Raw genomic sequence first — 20,973 nt, forward strand, 5'->3', positions numbered from 1 at the left:
ACATATAAACACATTTAAAATTTTATATGTATTGCTGTTTTGCCTAGATGGATGTGCACAACTTGCATATCTGCTGCCTGCAGAGGCCAGTATCTACAGGAACTGGAGTTACAGTTCGTTGTGAGTTATTTGGGTGCTGGGGATCGATCCTGGGTCCTTTGGAAGAATATCCAGTACCCATCATTGCCTGAGCCATCTCTTCTACCTCACACAAATTTTTAAGAGGAGAGGGTATCAGGAGTCCCAGTCCTGGGAAAACAGAGGTACCTGGACCTAGCCTTGGATGATAGTAAAAAAAAAATCCAAGCAGCCAAATAGCGTCTGTGTTTGACCAAGCAGGGAAAATCAGCCTCCGCGGGAAGGGGCAAAGAGTTTCATCAGTCAAACAGGGAGCAGTGCGCTTAGCCTTGGGGCCAACAGAAGGAAGTTAGGAGGACTGGAGGTCCAGCTTAATATAGCATTTAACTTTGAGGACAGACAGGAAGATAGAGGACCCAGCTCCATTTCGCAGTACACGATGTGGGATGAACTCAGCCTCCTGTGGGGCGGGGCGAGGTGAGATCACGTGTCAGAGCCGCGGGCGTAGGGCAGGGCCGGCGTCTGCACGTTCCCGGGTGGTGACGTCACGTATCAGCTGACTAAATTGCCGCCGCCACGGACGTCGCCTTCACTGCCAGGATTTCTTCAGGCGAAAGTCACTGTTGCCGCTGTTGCTGCCGCCGCCGCCGCTGAAACCGCCGCTGCCACCATGGCTCAGTACAAGGGCGCTGCAAGTGAGGCGGGACGTGCCATGCACCTAATGAAGAAGAGAGAGAAGCAGCGTGAGCAAATGGAGCAGATGAAGCAGAGGATTGCAGAGGTGTGGGCCAGGCCGGGGCACCTCAGAGCTTGCGCTCTGCGCGGGCCCCCTGGCGGTCTCCTGCCACTTGTCTTTAGGAGACCTCAACGGCGGGCTAGGAGAGCCCGGAGGGCGGGCCTCGCGTTGGTGGCGAGACTTGCTGTGCATCTCTGGTAACAGAAGTCAGCCGAGACAGTCTGATCTGTAAAATGGGCTCAGTGTTGATCCATGTCAGAGATTGAGAGCCACAGTCAGTGATTCTTGGTGAGACTCCCTGGCACTCCTCCTGAGTATAGAGCTACGTAGTTCATGTTCCTAGCCTTCCAATGCTTATTGGGAAGACCTCGCCTCCTGTGGAGAGGCACAGGGGTATGCCACTGAGTCTCACTCATTACAGAGCCTTTAGCATCCCAGAATTCTAGAGCTTCTCCCAGGGCTTCTTCAGTGAGTGGTCACTGGATTCAGGGGCATGGTACCAAGCTGACCTCAGCTCGATTCTTTGGCAAGACTTCTGAAAAAGGCAGGGTCTTAGTTCTCCAGGTGAAAGCAGGCCCTGTCTGGGGAAGTGAGAAGCCAAACCCCCAAACCACTCTAAAGATGGAGGTATTATCAACCCTCAGCTATGCTTGTATAGACACGTAGTCCTCCAGCTCTAACCTCATTGCCTCAGTGGCAGCTGGAGGTATATCTCTGCTGGCTACTCATTTGGAAGTCCCTTCAGAGTACCTACAGGGCACTTACTAATATGGATCCAGGCTGAACAGTGGTCTTCTGGAAAGCTGCTGACAGCATCCTGGGCCAAAATGGAGAATTCCGGGGTTTGGACATTTTGATCCCTCTTTTTTTTTTTTTTTTTTATTCCATTTATCTCTTTCTGAAATCCCATGACTTGGGTCTCAAGAACTTCACCTTAAAGACTGGGTAGGAAAAAGGCCAAAGGTGAGTAGGGTGGTGGCTACAGGCTACTGAGGGAGTACTAGTCCCTAGCAGGAAACCTGAAGGGGGGTGTGCAGAGCAGTTCAGGGATGCCAAGGAAAGGACCTCGTTTAGTTCCTTTAGACCTCCTAGCTTCATGGACTCCCCCACTCAGAAAAGGGAGGTGTCTTTCTTCTAAGATCATATTATAGCATGTGTAGGCACAAATCTAGGACTAGGATCTAAGACCCACAACCACTCTGTCACTTCCATAGTGCAGTGGTAGATGGTCCTCACTGATATGTCCCTCCTCTGCAGGAGAACATAATGAAATCTAACATTGACAAGAAGTTCTCTGCACACTATGATGCTGTGGAAGCAGAGCTCAAGTCCAGTACTGTGGGTGAGCAGGACACATGTACCACCTTCTTCCAGACCCAGGGGGGTCACTCCTTTGCTGGCCCTGGGTGACTAGGCTTTCCTCCATGTCTTCTTGCCTCACAGGTCTTGTGACCCTGAATGACATGAAGGCCAAACAGGAGGCACTGGTGAAGGAGCGAGAAAAGCAGCTGGCAAAAAAGGAACAGTCAAAGGAGCTACAGCTGTGAGTCCCCCATCCTCAGCAGCTCTCCCCTTACAGTGCAGCTTAGTGCTTGGGAACTCCTGGGGGTGGGTCAGGCTGTTCCCATTCCCATTCCACAGGGAGAACCCATTTCCTGCTTTGGGAGCAGTTGTGGTATCTATTGAGCTCCACACTGGTTCTCACTTTCCAGGTTTATCTTTCTTTCTGTTCCTCTGTAAAGGTGGTGAGTCCTTTCTGAGCCCTTTCTTTTTACTGGGTGCCTGAACAGCCTGCATTGTCCCCATTCCTTTCTGTCCCATGCTTGATGTGTCATAATCAGAGTACTGCCCTTGAGCTTGAAGTACCTAGAGCAAATAGAATCCCTCTGGGGTGCTGGGGAGATCCAGCCTATGCTGGGTGGACCCCATGCTAGGCACACAGTGGCTCTGGGTCAGGGAAGGGGCCTCAGGGCAGGAACATGGGGCATGATGGACACCCATGCCTTGGTAGGAAGCTAGAGAAGCTTCGAGAGAAGGAGCGCAAGAAGGAGGCCAAACGGAAGATCTCTAGCCTGTCCTTCACCTTGGAGGAAGAAGAGGAGGGAGGTGAAGAGGAAGAAGAGATGGCCATGTATGAGGAAGAACTGGAGAGGGAAGGTGAGACCACTGCCAACCAGAGCTCTGTTCTGGCATTTGGACTGACATTTGGGCCAGCAAAGGAAGAAGCACACTCATTTTTTTTTTTAGCTTCAGTCACCAGGAGACTGAATCAGAGCTAGGCTACTAGCTGCTGGTCTAAAAGGATTCAGAAGCTGTTCTTAGAGCACATAGGATAAACTGAGGAGGGGAGAATATAATCTGGACTAGAATTGCCTGCTAACACTTCCTGAAATAAGTCATGTATGGTAACTGCTCACCACAAGCAGCCACTGGGCAGTGATTAATTGTGATTGGTAAATTTGATCGAACCTGCTGAAATTCTGTGTCTCCATATGCAGCCCTATGTATACATATCTGTTTTGTTCCTGTCTGGGCCACAGGGTCAGTATGGACTCAAGACATTCAGAATTGCTGTTTTCCCTACAGCACAGGGGAAATTGCTATACTGCTCCCTTCCACCGTAATTTTGGCAGTACATTTAACCCAGCAGTATGTGAAATAATACCATTACATCTTGTTTAGCTAGATACATATTCAGTAGTGCTCAGGGGTATATGTGGCAAGTAGTGTTTTGTTTACTTCATTTATTTTGAGACGGTCTCACGTAGCTCAAACTGGCCGTGATAGTTATCCTGCATCCACCTTAGGAGCTGTCTAGTAGAAAGGTTGTCAGCCTCACTGTGTATTGCTGGGTTTTTTTTTTTAGATAGTCTTATACATCCTAGGCTGGCCTCCAAATTTCACTGCTTTTGCCTCAGCCTTCTGAGTGCTAGGATTACAGGTGTGTGTCACATCATCTAGTTCTCTGGAGCTTTTGAAAAGCACAGCCTGTTGTGTTTTCCACTTCCATCTGGAGATTTCATTTTGGGGTCTTAGCAAGGACCTGGACACCCAAGGCCCTGACATTTTTGTTGTTGTTTAGTTCATGCTTACTATTTATCATCTATGTTGTTAGTTTTGGTTTTGTTTGTTTTCTTTCTTTTTAAGAAAGGGTTTCTCTGTGGTTGTGGCATATCTGGCACTCACTGGGTATAACAATCTGGGCTTAAACTTAGATCTACCTGGCTCTAATCTTTTAAGTGCTGGGATTAATGGTATGTGCTACCATAGCTGTACAAGTCAGTAGGTTTTGTTTTTTTTTTTTGTTTTTTTTTTTTGGAGCTGGGGGTCGAACCCAGGGCCTTTGTGCTTGCTAGGCAAGCGCTCTGCCACTGAGCTAAATCCCCAACCCCAAGTCAGTAGTTCTTAAAGCAAGCTCCAAGAGCCTGAGAGACCTTATATAGGTTTATGAGATCAAAATCATTTTCAGGCCAGGCATGGTGGTACACTGATCTTCGGATTTGGGAGACAGTGGCAGGCAAATCTCTGTGAGTTTGAGCCTTCCCTGCTCTACATAGAGAGTTCCAGGACAGCCAGGGCTACATAAATGTGATTATGTCTATAAAACAAACCCAAAGAATTATTTTCTGAAAATTAAGATGTTCTTTGTCTTGTTTGCTTTAGAGATCACCACAAAGAAAAAGAAATTGGGGAAGAACCCTGATGTGGATACAAGCTTCTTGCCTGACCGGGATCGGGAGGTAAAAACTGCCTGGCCCTGGTACTGACTTTGGTATTAATCATGAACTTGGTGGAGATGCTGGCCCAGGAATAGGTTAATGCTGCGCCTAGAACAGCCCTGAATCTCATCTTTTCTCCATTTTGCCTTAGGAGGAGGAGAATCGGCTTCGGGAAGAGCTGCGCCAGGAATGGGAAGCCAAGCAAGAGAAAATCAAGAGTGAGTGCTATAGCTACATATGGTGGCTTGGCCTGTCACCCAGCACTCAGGAGACTGAGGCAAGAGAGTCTGAAATTTAAGGTCATCTTTAGCTACATGGCTAGTTTGAAACCCAATTGTGTGGTCCAGTGTTGGGCAGTGAAAGAACAGGGCTAAGGCCCAAACAGTTTTCTTGCAAATACCCCAAGGAATGTACCTATGTACACCAAAGAAACTCTAAGCTCAGATCTGGAGACCAAGAGGCAACTCATTTTGTTTTGTTTGTTTTGTTTTGTTTTGTTTTGTTTTTTGGAACAGGGTTTTTCTATGTAGCTGTAGCTATCCTATAACCCACTCTATAGACCAGGTTGGCCTTGAATTTAGGGATCTGCCTGCCTCTGCCTCTCTCTCTCTGCCTCTGCCTTCAGAGTGCTGAGATTAAATGCTTGCACTACCACCTGGCTAAGGCAATTTTTCTTTGTAGGTGAAGAGATTGAAATCACCTTTAGTTACTGGGATGGCTCTGGGCACCGGCGCACTGTTAAGGTAGGCAGTAGAAGGCCTTCCTTGGCTTGAATTCAATAGAAAGTAACTGAAAATCTTGACTTGGGAAACTCTGGGGGTAGCAGAGTTGATCTCTGCTTTCTTGGGAGCATTTCTTTGGGCTATTGTTTGTCCTTCTCAACTCGAAGTATACCTACTTCTGCAGATGAAGAAGGGCAACACGATGCAGCAGTTCCTGCAAAAAGCACTAGAGATCTTGCGGAAAGACTTCAGTGAGCTCAGGTGAGCACAGAATGCTCTATGTATGCCTGTGCTGTGCATCTGTAAAGAGCCTGTTTTCCCAGCCAGGGTATCAGACAACCCTGCTGACTGCTCCACAGCTGGAAAGATGCAATTCTGGGCACTGTACGCCTCAAAGAGAAGAGCTATGCTCCTTTTTCTTTCTTTTTTTTTTTTTTTCTTTTTTTTTGGTTCTTTTTTTCGGAGCTGGGGACCGAACCCAGGGCCTTGCGCTTCCTAGGCAAGCGCTCTACCACTGAGCTAAATCCCCAACCCTTTCTTTTTTTTAAAGATTTATTCATTTATTATATATAAGTACACTGTAGCTGTCTTCAGACACATCAGAAGGGACATCTGATCTCTTTACAAATGGTTGTGAGCCACCATGTGGTTGCTGGGGAATTGAACTCATGGCGTCTGGGAGGCAGTGGGGGCTCTTAACTGCTGAACCATCTCTCCAGCCCTGAGCCATCTCTCCAGCCCCTGTGCTCCTTTTTCTTACCTTTTTGCTGTAGAGAGCTTAGGTGCAATGGTCCAGAAGTGGAGGCCACTGTGGTTCATTAAACTACACAGCTTCCCTTAAACTATAATGCCTAAAGCACTGTGGCTACCACTTCCTGGCCCCTTTTGCCAACTCTGATGACTTCCACTTGCTCATCCTCTCCAATTGCTCCCTTAGGTCAGCAGGAGTGGAACAGCTCATGTACATCAAGGAGGATTTAATCATCCCCCATGTGAGTTCCTTCAACCCTGGGTCATGCACTCTGTGGTTTCATAGGAGAGTTACCATACTGCTGTGCACTCTTCCAGGGCTGGTGGATGCAGTGCTACCTGCAGGTAGGGGTCTAGAGAATAGTGGGTAATAGAACCCTAGATAGATAATCAAGCTGGTCTTTCTCATCCTCTGCTCCTAGCATCACAGCTTCTATGACTTCATTGTTACCAAGGCGCGAGGAAAAAGTGGTGAGTGACTCTAGCTTAGTTTACCTTATAACTTGCTCCAACATATTGGGAAGGGCAGTAGCATGGCCTTGAGCTTACTACTTCTCTCCTATAGGGCCACTCTTCAACTTTGATGTTCATGATGATGTTCGACTGCTCAGTGATGCCACTGTGGAGAAGGATGAGGTATGATAGTACCATGGTACTGGTCAGGCAAAGGTGCCCTGAACCAGTCTGGGGTTAACCTTAAGGAAAAATCACAGGAAGGCAAGGTCAGGTAAGATGGCCCTGATTTACAACCTTCATTCCTCAGTCACATGCAGGCAAAGTGGTGCTGAGGAGCTGGTATGAGAAGAACAAACACATTTTTCCTGCCAGTCGCTGGGAGCCCTATGACCCAGAGAAGAAATGGGACAAGTACACGGTAAGAAGACAGGGAAGGCAGGCAGTAAGGTCAGGTCCTGGTAAGGCACTACTTAGTGGTCCTGGTGCTGGACTGAGTAGGTGTCATCCTGGTTCTCAGTGATCCAGCAATCATCCTGTTATGAAACTAGAAATAACTAATATGACATGGTGGCACATCCTGTAATTTCACCACTAGGAAGGTTGAGGCAAGAAGAGCCCAAGTTCCAGCCACCCAGGCTACATAGTAAGACTCCACACACACACACACACACACACACACACACACACACACACACACAGACAGCGGGGGGGGGTAGGGAATAGGGTGATACGCTAACCTACCCTGCTTATTATATTTCTTGGCTTTCATTCCTTGTCACATATGTCCCCTTTTCTTCACACCAGATCCGGTGAGCATCCAAAAGTGGGCATGACCGTGGCTCTCTCCAGCGTGTCCCCATGTCTCCAGGGCTCCAGGTGACCATGGCAGAGCACTCTGGGAGTATGGTAGTTGCTATTCCTGACCTGATGTTGTCATTACTGCTTTTCCCTTTTACAATAAAAAAGTTCACATGTTGGAGTTGGAGTGCCTGCATTATAAGAACCTGTGCTTTATTTTATAGCATATTTGTGTTGGAGGGAGGCATATAAAGACCAGAAGGCAACCTCAGTTGTCATTCTGTTGTCCAACTTTTTTGTTATTTGATAAGAGTATCTTTTATTGGCCTGGAACTTGCCAAGTATACTAGGATGGCAGGTTGTTGAACCCCATGGAGCCACTTGTCTCTACCTCTTCAGTGTTGAAATTGCACATGTATACCATCAGTGTTGGGCTTTAGAAAATATGGATTCTGGGGCTGGGGAGATGGCTCAGTGGTTAAGAGCACTGACTATCTTTCCAGAGGCCCTGAGTTCAATTCTCATCAACCACATGGTGGCTCACAACAATCTATAATGGGATCCAATGCTCTCTTCTGGTGTGTCTGAGGACAGCAAGTGTTCTCACATAAAATAAATAATTCTTTAAAAAATAAGGATTCTGGGGATTAAACTCATAATCTCATGTTTGCAAAGCAAACAGCTTTATCAACTGAGCTATCTCCTAAGCTGCAAAACATTTTTGAAATAATATTTATAGAATATTTTGGTCATTTTACCAGGTGTGTGGTGTACATGTATAATCCTAGCACTTGGGAGGTAAAAGCAGGAAGATCATGAGTTTGAGATTAGCCTGGGTTGCACAGCAAGTTCCATGCCAGCCTGAGCTATGGAGTAAGATCCTGTGTCAACCTCTCCCATAGACCATACCAAAGGATTCTTCATTTCACCCATTCATTTTATTTTATTTTATTTTTTGAGACAGGTTCTCTTGACATAGTCGTACCAGTCCTAGAACTTACTCTGTAGATCAGGTTAGCCTCAAACTCAGATCTACCTGCCTTTGCCTTCTAAGTGCTGGGATTAAAGGCATGCACCACCACTGCCTAGCTATGCTGTTCTTTAATATGAGGACAAATCCTCAGGCTTAGATAGGGCTTTGGAATGGAAAGGGAATACTTATTTAAGCCTCCTTTCAGGTCCTTGCGTCCTGTTGTGTTTCCTAGATGCTTTTCCCATAGAGTCTTGGCTAAACAACCTCTCCCAGCTTTTCTCCCTAGTCCCAACACTCACGGCTGCTATGGGTCCTTGAAGTCACTGTTAAATTGCCACATCCATGTCTAGCCTGCTCAGTCTGCATAGTCAGTGTTACAGCTTCAGGGGCAGAATCCAGCTAGGGGTGGGCAGTGTGCCTCAATCTCTAGTACCAGTGGCCCTGACATCTCAATGTCCAGTTCTCTGGCCTGCTTGGAAAGCGTGAAGGTCAGCTGAGATTCCCTTCCTTGTTTAAAGCCAGGTGCTTGTTTGTGCTGTGGAGAGCACTTTGTTTCTCTGCAAGTACAAATATCTGATGGTACGATGTGAGTTTGCTATGATTGGAGGAGGCCTTGCTGCTAGCTAGAAGCTCTTATGTCCTTGACCCTTTACCTATGGTAGAGATGTCTGATATCACTTGGAAGAGGACAGAGGGTAAAGTAGGTCAAGGTACCTTAGGGGGAACACTGAAGTAGGTAGCTAGACCTTATCTAATACTCCAGATATATGCTGGTGGGAGCCCTGGATGAGAATTTTCTAGTCCTTTGTACCAACTCCAATCTGCTTTTTGAGAACCCATCAGAAAAGAAGGTACTGTGGGGAGAGTTCCCTCTCTGCTATCTCATCCAAGTATTAGTGCCTCAGGTTCCTTCTTCAGCCCCTGAAGTCCCTGAATCTACAGTCTCATAGATCTGAGGCCCAGGGGACTCTTGAGCCAGGGTAAGTTATACTTAGATAGGAACTACCTCTATCTAGTCCTGCATCTTCTGGAAAAAGAAATCCTTGAAGTTCAATCCCTAGCCTTTATGGGGAAGGATCTATTTCCTGGAAACAACCTCTAGTGCCTGGGAAGTCCTTAGGGTCAAGAGTAAAAGGATGAGGGTCTGTAAGGAAAAAAGAGGCCACTTTTGAGCTGGAGAGATGGCTCAGTGGTTAAGAGCATTGACTGCTCTTCCAGAGGTCCTGAGTTCAATTCTCAGCAACCACATGGTGGCTCATAACCATCTGTAATGGGATCTGGCACCCTCTTCTGGTATGTAGGCATATATGCAGGCAGAACACTGCACACAATAAATAAGTCTTTTTTAAAAAAAGAGGCCACTTTTTGTTTGTTTTTTGAGAGTTTTGTTTTTTTTTTTTTGGAGCTGGGGACCGAACCCAGGGCCTTATGCCTTCCTAGGCAAGCGCTCTACCACTGAGCTAAATCCCCAACCCGAGAGTTTTGTATTTTTTAATCTATGTGAGTACACTGTAGCTGACTTCAGACACACTAGAGGAGGGCATCAGATCCCATTACAGATGGCTGTGAGCCACCATGTGTTATCTTGGAATTGAACTCAGGACCTCTGAGCCATCTCTCCAGCCCCAAGACAGGGTCTTTTTATGTAGCCATGGCTATCATGGGACTCACCGTGTAGACCATGCTGGCCTCAAACTCACAAAGAGCCACCTGTCTCTGCCTCCTGAGTGCTGAGATCAAATAAGTCACATCAACATGCCTGGCTAGAGAGGTCATATTCTTGTGGCCAATGAAGACACAGAATGCTATTCCATGGTGGAACACAAGATTACTTTGTCTGAAATGTTGGGCTCTATTAGTTACATTCCTTGTTGCATTATAATTCCTGACAGAAGCTACTTATGGAAGGGGCTGGAGAGATGGGAGAGAAGGCTCAGTACTTCATATTAGCTGCTCTTCCAAAGAACTGGGCTTCTATTCCAATTACCCACATGGCAGCTTACAACTCTGGAGTTCTAATTCAGGGGATCAGACATCTTCACATATGTGCAGGCAAAAATAGCAATGCACATAATTTTTTTAAAGGAAGGAGGGGTTTATTTTGGCTCACAATTTGGTGGTGTCCATCATGGCAGAGAAAGCATAGTGGCAGGAACTTGAGGTGGTCACATTGCATATTGCACAGGAAGCAGGGAAAGGTGAAAGCTGGTACTCAGCTTAGTTCCTTCTTTTATTTATTCTGGGACTCTGGCCCATAGTATGGTGCTACTTATACCCACAAAGGGAGGTTTCCTACCTCACTTGATCTTGTAAGTCTAGAATCTAGACTCTAGATCCTGAAAAGTTGACAACATTAACCATCAGAGAGGACAAACTGGAAGAGTAGAACTAGAGGGGCCAGTTCCTCAGATTCCTGTGCTGTGGCTACTGGGGTTTAACTGTCTCTACATGAGCTTAATTCTTGGAGGCTGGTGCTGGCCTGAGGAGAGTTTACTAGGTGTGACCCAGTCTCAGAGGTCCTTGTGAGGTTCTCTGAGATAAATGTAGAGTTCAGAAGAGAACAGAGGACTGCAGAATGAAGTAGAGGAGCTACCAGGAGATGTCATTCAATGTTCTAGAAATTTATGAGTTCATGAAGAAACAGATGTGGTAGGTTTGGAGTGTATACACAGGTAGTGCAGTGAGAAGGGAGGCTATTGGTCTTCTGCTTGCTTAGGTTTCATTCCCGTGTTTCTTTTTTTCTCCTGTTCTATTTCTTTTGCAGTACTGGACGTTCTTTGAGCGTACTCTGCCACTAAGTAACACTCTCATTCCTTATTCCCTATCACTCGTGTGCAACAAAGAAATGAAAAATTAATCAAAATGATGGGGCCTTTTTGGCATAAGGGTATCACTGACATGTAGCATGATATGAGATTATAGGAAGTTGTGGACAGGAGAATTAAGAATTTGAGGCTAGAGCGTTTGCCTAGGGAGCGCAAGGCCCTGGGTTCAGTCCCCAGCTCCGAAAAAAAGAACCAAAAAAAAAAAGAATTTGAGGCTAGGGCTGGAGAGATGGCTCAGTGGTTAAGAGCTCCGACTGCTCTTCAAGAGGTCCTGAGTTCAATTCCCAGCAACCACATGGTGGCTCACAACCATCTGTAATGGAATCTGATGCCCTCTTCTGGTGTGTCTGAAGACAGCTACAGTGTACTCACTCTACAGTATACTCACATACGTAAAATAAATAAAAATCTTTAAAAAAAAAAAAAAAAAATTTGAGGCTAGCATGGGCTGCAAAGCATTACCCTATCTTACAAGGAAGAGCCAGGGGATAGGGGAGAGGAATAAAGGTCTGGAAAGTGGGATGATATTCAAAGAACAAGAAGCCATTAGGTGAACTTAGCGGTGCACACAGAATTCCAGAACTAGGGAGATAGAGATGGGAGGATTAGAAGTTTAAGGTCATCCTTAGTTACATGGTAGGTTTGAGGACAACCTGAGCTACAGGAGACCCTGTCTCAAACACCAAATAAAACAATGAAATCCAGAATCATGTAGGAGACACTGCTAGGTGTGTCTGTGAGGGTGTTTTCAGAGACATTTAACTGAAGAGGAAAGACCTGCCATGAATATGGGCAGCACCATCCCCTTGGGCTGAGGTTCCAAATTGAGTAAAAAATTAAACTAAGGAAGAAGAAGAAGAAGAAGAAGAAGAAGAAGAAGAAGAAGAAGAAGAAGAAGAAGAGAAGAGAGAAGAGAAGAGAAAAGAGAAGAGAAGAGAAGAGAAGAGAAGAGAAGAGAAGAGAAGAGAAGAGAAGAGAAGAAAAGGCCTAGAGAGATGGCTCAATGGTTAAGAGGAGCACCGACTGCTCTTCCAGAGGTCCTGAGTTCAATTCCCAGCAACCACATGGTGACTCACAACCATCTGTAATGGGATCTGATGCCCTCTTCTGGTGTGTCTGAAGACATCTACAGTGTACTCCTATACATGAAATAAATCTTTGGAAAGAAAGAAAGAAAAATGAGTTGAGCACCAGCGTGCATCATTCTCTGCTTCAGTGTGATCAGATACCTTATCACCAGGTCGTTTTGCAAGCTGTGAGCCAAAATAAACTCTTCATTCTTTAAGGTTTTTTTCTTTAGGTAGCATGCCATAGTAATAAGAGTCACTAATACAATGTTCTTATGCCCCTCATTTACCTTGAATGGTCAGCTGGAAGCCAGCATGGACAGCAGATAGCAAGGTACCTCATTCATTCCCAGCAACAGGGTTCTGGCCCAGTCTTGTTCCCATAATGACCCCAGCAAAGATTGGATGCGATGTACCCATTGATCCTCCATTCTGTCTGTCTATGCAAAGGTAACAGCATATAAATATGTATCCTGCCTCTCACTTTTGTATACAAAGTGTAGATTGTCTACACACTCCTTTTCCCTGGTCACATGCGTTACTTGATACCTGAACAGCTACATGTCTTCATATCGTGTTGTTTGTTATGCTGCATAGAAAATATTACAGATATTGACAGTTTCCTCCCAGGGTTTGTCCTATTTTGCAACTCTAACAGCAGTATGAGAGCACCAGATCCCCTGCGCTTTGCCCACAGAGTGCCAAGCTCTGGATCTATTAGCTAAGCTTAGATGGAAGACACAGAGAAAGTGTTTCTCAAGTGTGATGGTTTTTAAAACTTACTGATTCTTTGTGAGTTTCACATCATGCATCCCAGTCCCACTTATTTCCGTCTTCTCGTATCTGGCCTTTGCCCTTGCAACCTTTCCCTCAAAAGAAAAAAAGAAACAGAACAAAGCTTAGAAAATATCTCATCATGGAAGCTCTGGTGTGTCACAGTGCGCCACACAGTATAATCTTTTGTCTACACATCTTCACTTGCAAATGTTCATTGCAATGAGTCATTGGTCTGGTTCAAGATCTCTGTCTTCTTGCACACCATCAATATTAGATGTTCACAGACTCTCTTCCCAGTTATCCTGTTGTGGCCCTGTGCCATTGAGATCTTACAGCTTTAGATCTGCACGTCTGGCCCTTTCACAAGCTGCAACAATTCACAGATGATGTAGATTTGGGGGTGGGCCAACTCAAAGCCTTGGATCTGGACCTGAGTGGTAACTAAGTTGATCAGCATTCTGGTTCTACCATATCCACACCACCAGGGTGAGCTCTCCAGAAGTGCTCATCTAGGCCATCCAATGCCTCCATCAGCTGGAGGCAAGGTCTGCCCTCCTGCTGTTATGCCCCCAGAGTGTTTCACCTGCACCCATACCTCCAGAGCAAGTTTCATTGTGCTGCCCAGTCGAGATACTTGCTCATTCTCCTAAGTGCTGCAGCTCATGAGCAAGTGCCCTTGGGCTCTTGCCCTTGGGCTGTCTCACCCTTGCCTTCACTATCAGGGCCCATCTCCAATATATTGCCCTTTTGAGGTGCAGGACCTGCTCTCTCAAGTGCTGCAGCTGGTGAGGGGTAGGGACAGCTCACCAGCTCTCATAACCCCAGGGCCAGCTCTCTTGACTGCCTCAGGTGGTTAGGGGGCAGAAGTGTAAGGAATATATATATAAATCTATCAATAAATCATATATATATACATATATATACATATATATATGATTTATTGATAGGTTTGTCTTGTTTGTTTGTTTGAGACAGGGTTTCTCTACCTGCCTCTACCTCTCCAGTGCTTGGATTAAAGCTGTGCTACTACCCCCCAGAGAAGATTTATTTATTTTTATTTTATGTGTATGGGTGTTTTGCCTGTGTGTGTATTTGTGCAGCATGTGCAGTGCCTGCAGAGGCTGGAAGAGGGCAAAAGATCCCCTGAACTGGGCTTATAAATGATTATGAACACAGTATGTGTGCTGGAAACTGAACCGAGGTCTTCTGGAAGAGCAGCAAATACTTTTAATTTCTGAGCCATCTGTCCAGATATAGTTTGTTTTAAAATGAGGTCTTATGTTACTGGCCCTGAAGTCATTATGTAGCTGAGGATGGTCTTCAATTCCTGATCCTCCTGACTCTACCTTCCTAGTATGGGGACTATAGACATGCACCACCATGCCAAGTTTGGGGATCTTTTTGTTTGTTTGTTATGTTTCTGCATCTGTGTCTGAGTGTGTATGTGTGTGAGTATGAATATTATCATAGTGCATATGTGGATCAGAGGACAACTTACAGGATTCCATTCTTCCTTTATATATAGGGGTTGTAAGAATCAAACTCAGGGGCTGGAGGGATGGCTCAGTAGTTAAGAGCACTGGCTGCTCTTCCAGAGGATCTGGGTTCAATTCCCAGCAACCACATGGTGGCTCACAACCATCTGTAATGGGATCTGATGCCTTCTTCTGGTGTGTCTGAAGACAGTGATAGTGTACTTATATATAATAAACAAATATCTTAAAAAAATAATCGGGGTTGGGATTTAGCTCAGTGGTGGCGGCTTGCCTAGGAAAGCGCAAGGCCCTGATTCGGTCCCCAGCTCGAAAAAAGAACCAAAAAAAATAATAATCAAACTCAGGTCCTCAGATGTGGCAGCAAGTGCCTTTACCATTGATCCATTAAATGATATTGTTAGCCTCTCTAAAAAAATTTTTTAGATTTATTTGTTTCATATGTATAAGGGTTTTGTTTGCATGTAGGTAGATATTCACAGAGGCCAGAATAGGGTGTTAAGTGGAGTTACAAATGGTTTTGAGTTACCAAAAAGGTACTCAGAAGCAAATCCAGGTTCTCTGCAATAACAGTAAGTGTTCTAAACTAATGAGTCATTTCTCTAGCCCTATATCTTTAAAAAAAAATCCAGAATCTAGGTACCTTCCATGTATGAGGAAAAATAGTCTTTGTACCATGTAATATAAACATTTTCTTGGTTTTTCATGTATCTTAGGTTGTGATTCTTCACTTTATTCATTGAAGCATTGTCTGCAAATGAAGTCAGTACTCACTGGTATGGCTAGTCTGGTTAGCCAGCTTGTTCTGGGGAACTCCTGTCTCTGATTTCTGAGTGCTGGCATTATAGGAGAACTACACCCATGCAGCACTTATATGTGTGTTGGGGGTATGGATTCTGTTCCTCTTGCTTATATATCAAGACTTTTATTCACTGAGCCAGCTCCTCATCCCAGAAAACCTAAGAAAAAATTATTTTCCTGTTTGTCCTTTTGGTCTTATGGTTTGTACATTAGAAAGATCCTCTGCAGCCCCTCGGTTCTGTGAAGACTTGATGATCCAGCATAGGGGAATGCTAGGGTGCTGAGCAGGAGGGTGGGCAGGTGGGGAGGGCATCCTCACAGAAGCAGGGGGATGGGAAAGGGGATAGCTCGGGGAGGGGATAGGGGGTTTAACTGGGAAAGGGGATAACATTTGAAATGTAAATAAATTAAATAACCAATAAAATAAAATAAATAAAAAAAGTTCTTCTGTAATTCAATATTGTAAAGGGAGTGATTGATGTACTAATAATTATCCAAGAATAACTCCTGCAGACTCTCTTTCTTTCTCTGCCTCTATGAACCTAGGAATACAGTAGGGAAGCACTCTACAGCTCATCCAAAGCACACCCTTGCATATTTATTATATATCTCTGTCCCCATGAGTTTTAGAGGTTTGTTTCTGGTTTCTTGTTTGTTTTTGAGACAGGGTCTTGCTATGTAGGTAGCCTAGATTCCAGGTTTGAGCCACCATGCCTGGCTTTATTTCAGATTGAAAATTGAACTAAATGTACATAGGGTGAAAATCCAGGAAGTGATTAGCCTCTCTAAAAAGAAGGGTCACACCTTAGAAACAGGGTTATACTGACTGGTGGTAAAAACATTCTAGATTTGCTCTACCAAAGCTTAAAAACAGACCGAAGAAAGGATTATGTGCATCTAATAACTTAACCACCTGCCAATGTCTAATACTCTTTTTAGGAAGACAACAAATCCAGACATTCAAACACACAAGAGTCATGAATGTTCAGCATGTAATCAAAGATCCTTTGCTAGAAGAAATATAGGCTGGGGAGACAGAAAGAATTTCAAAAGATAAAATTAAAAAGAATATGGAGAGTCAATATAGAGCCATGCATCTTTAGGCCAAGAACTCAGAAAGTAGAATGCAGGAAAATCAGGAGTTCAAGGCAGTCTTGGCCACATAGTGGGTTCAAGGCTAACCTGGTATTCATAAAACCATGCCTTAAAACCCCCTAGGTGAATAAATAGATACATAAATAATTTAAAAATCTGGGCATAGTTGCACAAATATGTAATCCCGTTACTCAGAAGACTGAAGCAGGAACTATCACTATGAGTCTGAGGATAGCTGGGGCTACATATTGATATCCATATTGTCAGAAAACAAACTATGGTAAATATGTTTGCCACCAAGCCTGATAACCTGAGTTCAATCCATGGGAGCCGCGTGATAGAAGGAAAGAACTGACTCATACAAATTAAGTTATCCTCTGACATCCATAATACACTGTGGCATATGTATACACACACACACACACACACACACACACACACACCACAGAGGCCTAAATAAGTAAGTAAAAAAAAATAAAAGGGATCTGAATGTCTTGGTGCATACTGGCAATCAGAAACTGGCAATATCCATTATAAAATTAATTCTTGGAGCTGGAGAGATGGCTCAGTGGTTAAGAGCATTGGCTGCTCATCCAGAGGATCTGGGTTTGATTCTGAGCGCCCACATGGTGGCTGATTATTGTCTATAATTCCAGTGCCCTCCTCTGCACTCAGAATACTGCATGCTCACAGTACATATAGATGCAGGCAAATAATACATACATATACATTTTTAAAAGTTTAAAAAGTAAAATTCATTCTTTCTGGATGGTGAAACATGCCTATGATTCCAGCAGTTGAAAAGCTAAGGCAAAGGGGTTGAGGATTTGGCTCAGTGGTAGGCGCTTGCCTAGCAACTTTGACCCTGGGTTCAGATCCCCAGCTCCGAAAAAAGAAAAAAAAAAAAAAAAAAAAGCTAAAAGGCAAGGAGGATAAAAGAATTTGAGAGCAGTGCTGGAGACTTGTTTCAGCAGGTAAGACACTTGCTGGTCTTGTACAGGACCAGGGTTCAATCCCCAGCACCCACATGACAGCTCACAACTGTCTGTAACTCCAGTCCCAGGGGATGTGATGACTTATTCTGATCTCCAAGAGCAGCATCCTTGTATGTGGAACACATATAGAAATACAGAAAAAGCAATCATATATATAAAATAATAAAATAAATAAATCTTAAAGTTAAAAAAAAAACACTTTGAGGTAGAGCAGGTTTGTAATCCCTGCTAATCAAAAGGTTGAGTCAGGAAGATCAAGAATTCAAAGCCTTGGTAGGCTACAGTGTGAATTGAAAACTAGCCTGGACAAGTACTAAGACACTGTCTTTTTTTTTTTTTCGGGCCTGGGGATCGAACCCAGGGCCTTGCGCTTCCTAGGCAGCGCTCTACCACTGAAGCTAAATCCCAACCCCCAAGACATTTGTCTTAAAAATTAAAAAGATCAGGTGTAACGATGAACTTAATCCCAGCATTCAGGCAGAAGAGGCAGGCAGACCTCTATGAGTTTGAGGCTAGGCTGGTCTACAAAGTGAGTTCAGACAGCTAGGGTTATATGGTGAGACCCTGTCTTTAAAATCCCAAATAAATAAATATATACATACATACATACATACATACATACATACATCCCATACATGGGATAAGTTGCTCAGTGCAAGAAAATACTTTCTGTGCAAGTGTGAGGATTGGAGTTCAAATCCCCAGAATCCACATGAAGCCTGTCGAGCATGGCAGCCCACCTAGAATCCTAGTGCAAAGATGGGATCCCTTGGGCAAATTGGTTAGCCAGACTAGCTGAATTGGCAAATTTTCTGTTATCATAAGAAACCTCAATATATAAGGTGGAACATACTTGGGGAAGACATTTGACATTGACCTCTGGTCCCCACATTTGTGTGTCCCCACCCATGAAAAACATACATATGCACATGCATGCCTACCACATGCATATGTTATCCTCACCAAGACTGAAAATCTAACTCAGTAGTAAAGCATTTGCCTAGTATGCCCAAAGTTCTAGGTTCAATCAATAGTATAGAAACTAAAAAAGACAAAAGAAAACAAAAAAGACAAGCCTGGGCTATACACCATCTCAAAACAGCACATCTGGAACTTGTGCTTCACACCTATAATTCCAATTACTCTTGAGGCTGAGGCAGGAAGACTACATGTTTAAGGCCACTCTGGGATACAGAGTGAGTTTAAGACCAACCAGGGCAACTTATTCAGACTCTCTCTTAATGTAAAAACTGAAAAGAGGAGCCAGGTGTGATATTAAATACCTCTAACCCTAGAATTTGGAAGGCAGGGACAGGAAGATTACTGAAAGTTTAAAGACAACCTAGAATGTTGGTCTACATTCCAGTGAATTACAGAGCTACATAGAAAGTGTCTCAAAAATGCTAAAAGAAGGTTTGGGGAGATGGTTCAGCAGGTCAGAACCTTTGCTCTATAAGCATGAGAAAATGATTTGAATTCTCAGCACATATGTAAAAGTCAAACATAGGCATACATCCACAGACACAACTTTGGAGGAGCAGAGACAAATGACAATAAGTCAAAGAGCAGAAGACATCAAGTGTTCTGATCTGGCCCCATGCATGTGTACAAGGGTACAGATGCTTTCTACACTCACATACTCACACACATGAATACAAAAGAAGTGTAATCCCAATTTTTGGAAGGTGGTAAAGGTAGGAAGAATAGGAATTCAACAACAGCCTGAGCTATATGATCATATCTATAAACAAACAATGACTTGAAATGTTTCTAGTAATGTCTTAGGGCTTTATTGCTGTGAACAGACACCATGGCCAATGCAAGTCTTACAAGGACAACATTTAATTGGAGCTGGCTTACAGGTTCAGAGGTTCAATCCATTGTCATCAAGGTGGGAGCATGGCAGCACCCAGGCAGGCATGATGCAGGAGGAGCTGAGAGTTCCACCTCTTGTTCCAAAGGTAGCCAGCAGAAAATGACATCCATGCATCTAGGACAAAGGCATTAAAGCCCATACCTACAGTGACACACCTATTCCAACAAGGCTACAACTCCTAATAGTGCCACTCCCTGGCCCAAGCACCTACAAACCATCAAAAGTAATATTAAGCAAACAGCCTAAAGAGAAAAACAATTCAAAAATTATCACTTGATAAAAGAATAAATAAAACATGGCTTACCCATGCAACAGGATATTATTTGGCCCCAAAAGCAAGTCTTGATCCATGGTACAACTCTGAAAAATCTTGGAAATATTAAATGAATGAATGGACATAAACTACATACGTTTTTTAAAGATTTATTTTATTCATATGAGTACACCGTAGCTGTCTTTAGACACACCAGAAGAGGGCATCGGATCTCATTACAGATGGTTGTGAGCCACCATGGGGTTGCTGGGAATTGAACTCAGGACCTCTGGAAGAGCAGTCAGTGCTCTTAACCACTGAGCCATCTCTCCAGCCTAACTACATACATTTATATTGTATGATTCCATTTCTGTGAGATATCCTTAAGAGGCAACTCCACAGTCAGTAAGGGCATGAGTGCTTCCCAGAGCTTGGAGATATACACACACACACACACACACACACACACTCACACACACACACACACACAAACAAACACACACATAATGCATGCATACATACACACACACATACATACACACACATCTTTAGGGATTATATTAAAATGCCACTGAATTGTCTGTGTACATTAAACGCACGACTCATATGAAAAGTGAATTATATCTCAATAAAGCTGTTTACAAGGGGAGAAAAGAGGTTAGAAAGATGGCTCAATGGTTAAAAGCACTTGCTACTGTCGCATAGATTTGAGTTCCTAGCACTCATCCAGTGGCTCACAACTGCTTTTAACTCCAGCTCTATGGTGTCTAATGCCCTGTGCTGGTCTTCTTGGGTATGTGCGTGTGCGCACACACACAAAGGACAGCTGTACCTGTGGAAAATAATCTTTAATTCCAGAACATGGGAAGGTGAAGCTGGAGGATCACTGTAAATTCAAGGTCAGCCTAGGGCACAGTAGGAGGCACTATCTCAAAGCAACATGGAAAAAATGCAGATGTGGGGGCACAAACCCATAGTGATTAGGAGGATGAAGCAAAAGGGTAGTCAATTCGAGGCCACTCTGTACTAAAGGGAAAAGAAATGAAAGAAAAAAAGAGAAAAGAAAGCAATGGAATTGAATCCCAGATTCAGCAGATTCAGAGTCATGGTGACTTGCTGAGGAAAGAACTAGGTGAAAACAGCTATAAGTTGCAGTACTCCAAGCTTCGTGGCAGGTATTTGCATGTCATTAGCTCACCAATTTACGGACCATTGGGGAAAGAGTCCTGAGTTAGGGTGCAATCTTTGCTCGTGCGGTTTAGATGGGCCAGCCAAAGCAAAATCTTGTGACCTTAGCAGGTGGCCAGGGGCTGCTGGAGGCGCGCGCTCCAGGCCCAAGGGGGTGTGGCTCGGCCGCGCACGGATTCCAGGGTTGCTGGAGGCAGCAGGCAGGGAGATGGGGGTGTAGTGAGGCCGGCGCCTAGGACTCAGCCATTGAGCGAAGGGGACTGTTTCTCAGGAAAGGATCCCCAGAGACACAATGAGAGGTTTGCTCTGTGCATTAGAGTCCTGGGCCACAGGGACCAGCGGCCTCCCACCCCACCACGAGCTCTGCCTTT

At 44.5% G+C, this 20,973-nt stretch overlaps 1 protein-coding gene and 1 long non-coding RNA gene across 2 annotated transcripts; one reads left to right on the forward strand and one right to left on the reverse strand.

Annotated features, from left to right (window-relative positions):
• Positions 1-13: 13 nt before the first annotated feature.
• Positions 14-20,970, reverse strand: LOC116888979. The gene is made up of 5 exons (XR_004386356.1): positions 20,613-20,970; positions 19,466-19,530; positions 19,146-19,275; positions 6,501-6,624; positions 14-796 (listed from the first exon to the last, which is right to left on the reverse strand). It is a non-coding gene; the product is annotated as an uncharacterized LOC116888979 (long non-coding RNA).
• Positions 628-7,446, forward strand: Fam50a (family with sequence similarity 50 member A). The gene is made up of 13 exons (XM_032890200.1): positions 628-859; positions 2,072-2,156; positions 2,258-2,357; positions 2,826-2,971; positions 4,478-4,554; positions 4,685-4,751; positions 5,215-5,276; positions 5,440-5,516; positions 6,193-6,247; positions 6,428-6,476; positions 6,571-6,641; positions 6,769-6,879; positions 7,266-7,446. Exons 1-13 carry the CDS (start codon positions 749-751, stop codon positions 7,272-7,274), a joined length of 1,020 nt encoding a protein of 339 aa, XP_032746091.1. The 5' UTR covers positions 628-748; the 3' UTR covers positions 7,275-7,446.
• Positions 20,971-20,973: the final 3 nt, after the last annotated feature.

This window comes from Rattus rattus, chromosome X (assembly GCF_011064425.1).
Source record: "Rattus rattus isolate New Zealand chromosome X, Rrattus_CSIRO_v1, whole genome shotgun sequence".
NCBI lineage: Eukaryota > Metazoa > Chordata > Mammalia > Rodentia > Muridae > Rattus > Rattus rattus.

What these genes read in the sequence shown, in the direction of transcription:
- Fam50a (XM_032890200.1), top strand. Translation starts at nt 749, where the DNA reads ATGGCTCAGTACAAGGGCGCTGCAAGTGAGGCGGGACGTGCCATGCAC. An exon ending in TGAAGCAGAGGATTGCAGAG is followed by an intron (nt 860 to 2,071) that starts GTGTGGGCCAGG and finishes CCTCCTCTGCAG; the next exon opens with GAGAACATAATGAAATCTAA. An exon ending in GCTCAAGTCCAGTACTGTGG is followed by an intron (nt 2,157 to 2,257) that starts GTGAGCAGGACA and finishes CTTGCCTCACAG; the next exon opens with GTCTTGTGACCCTGAATGAC.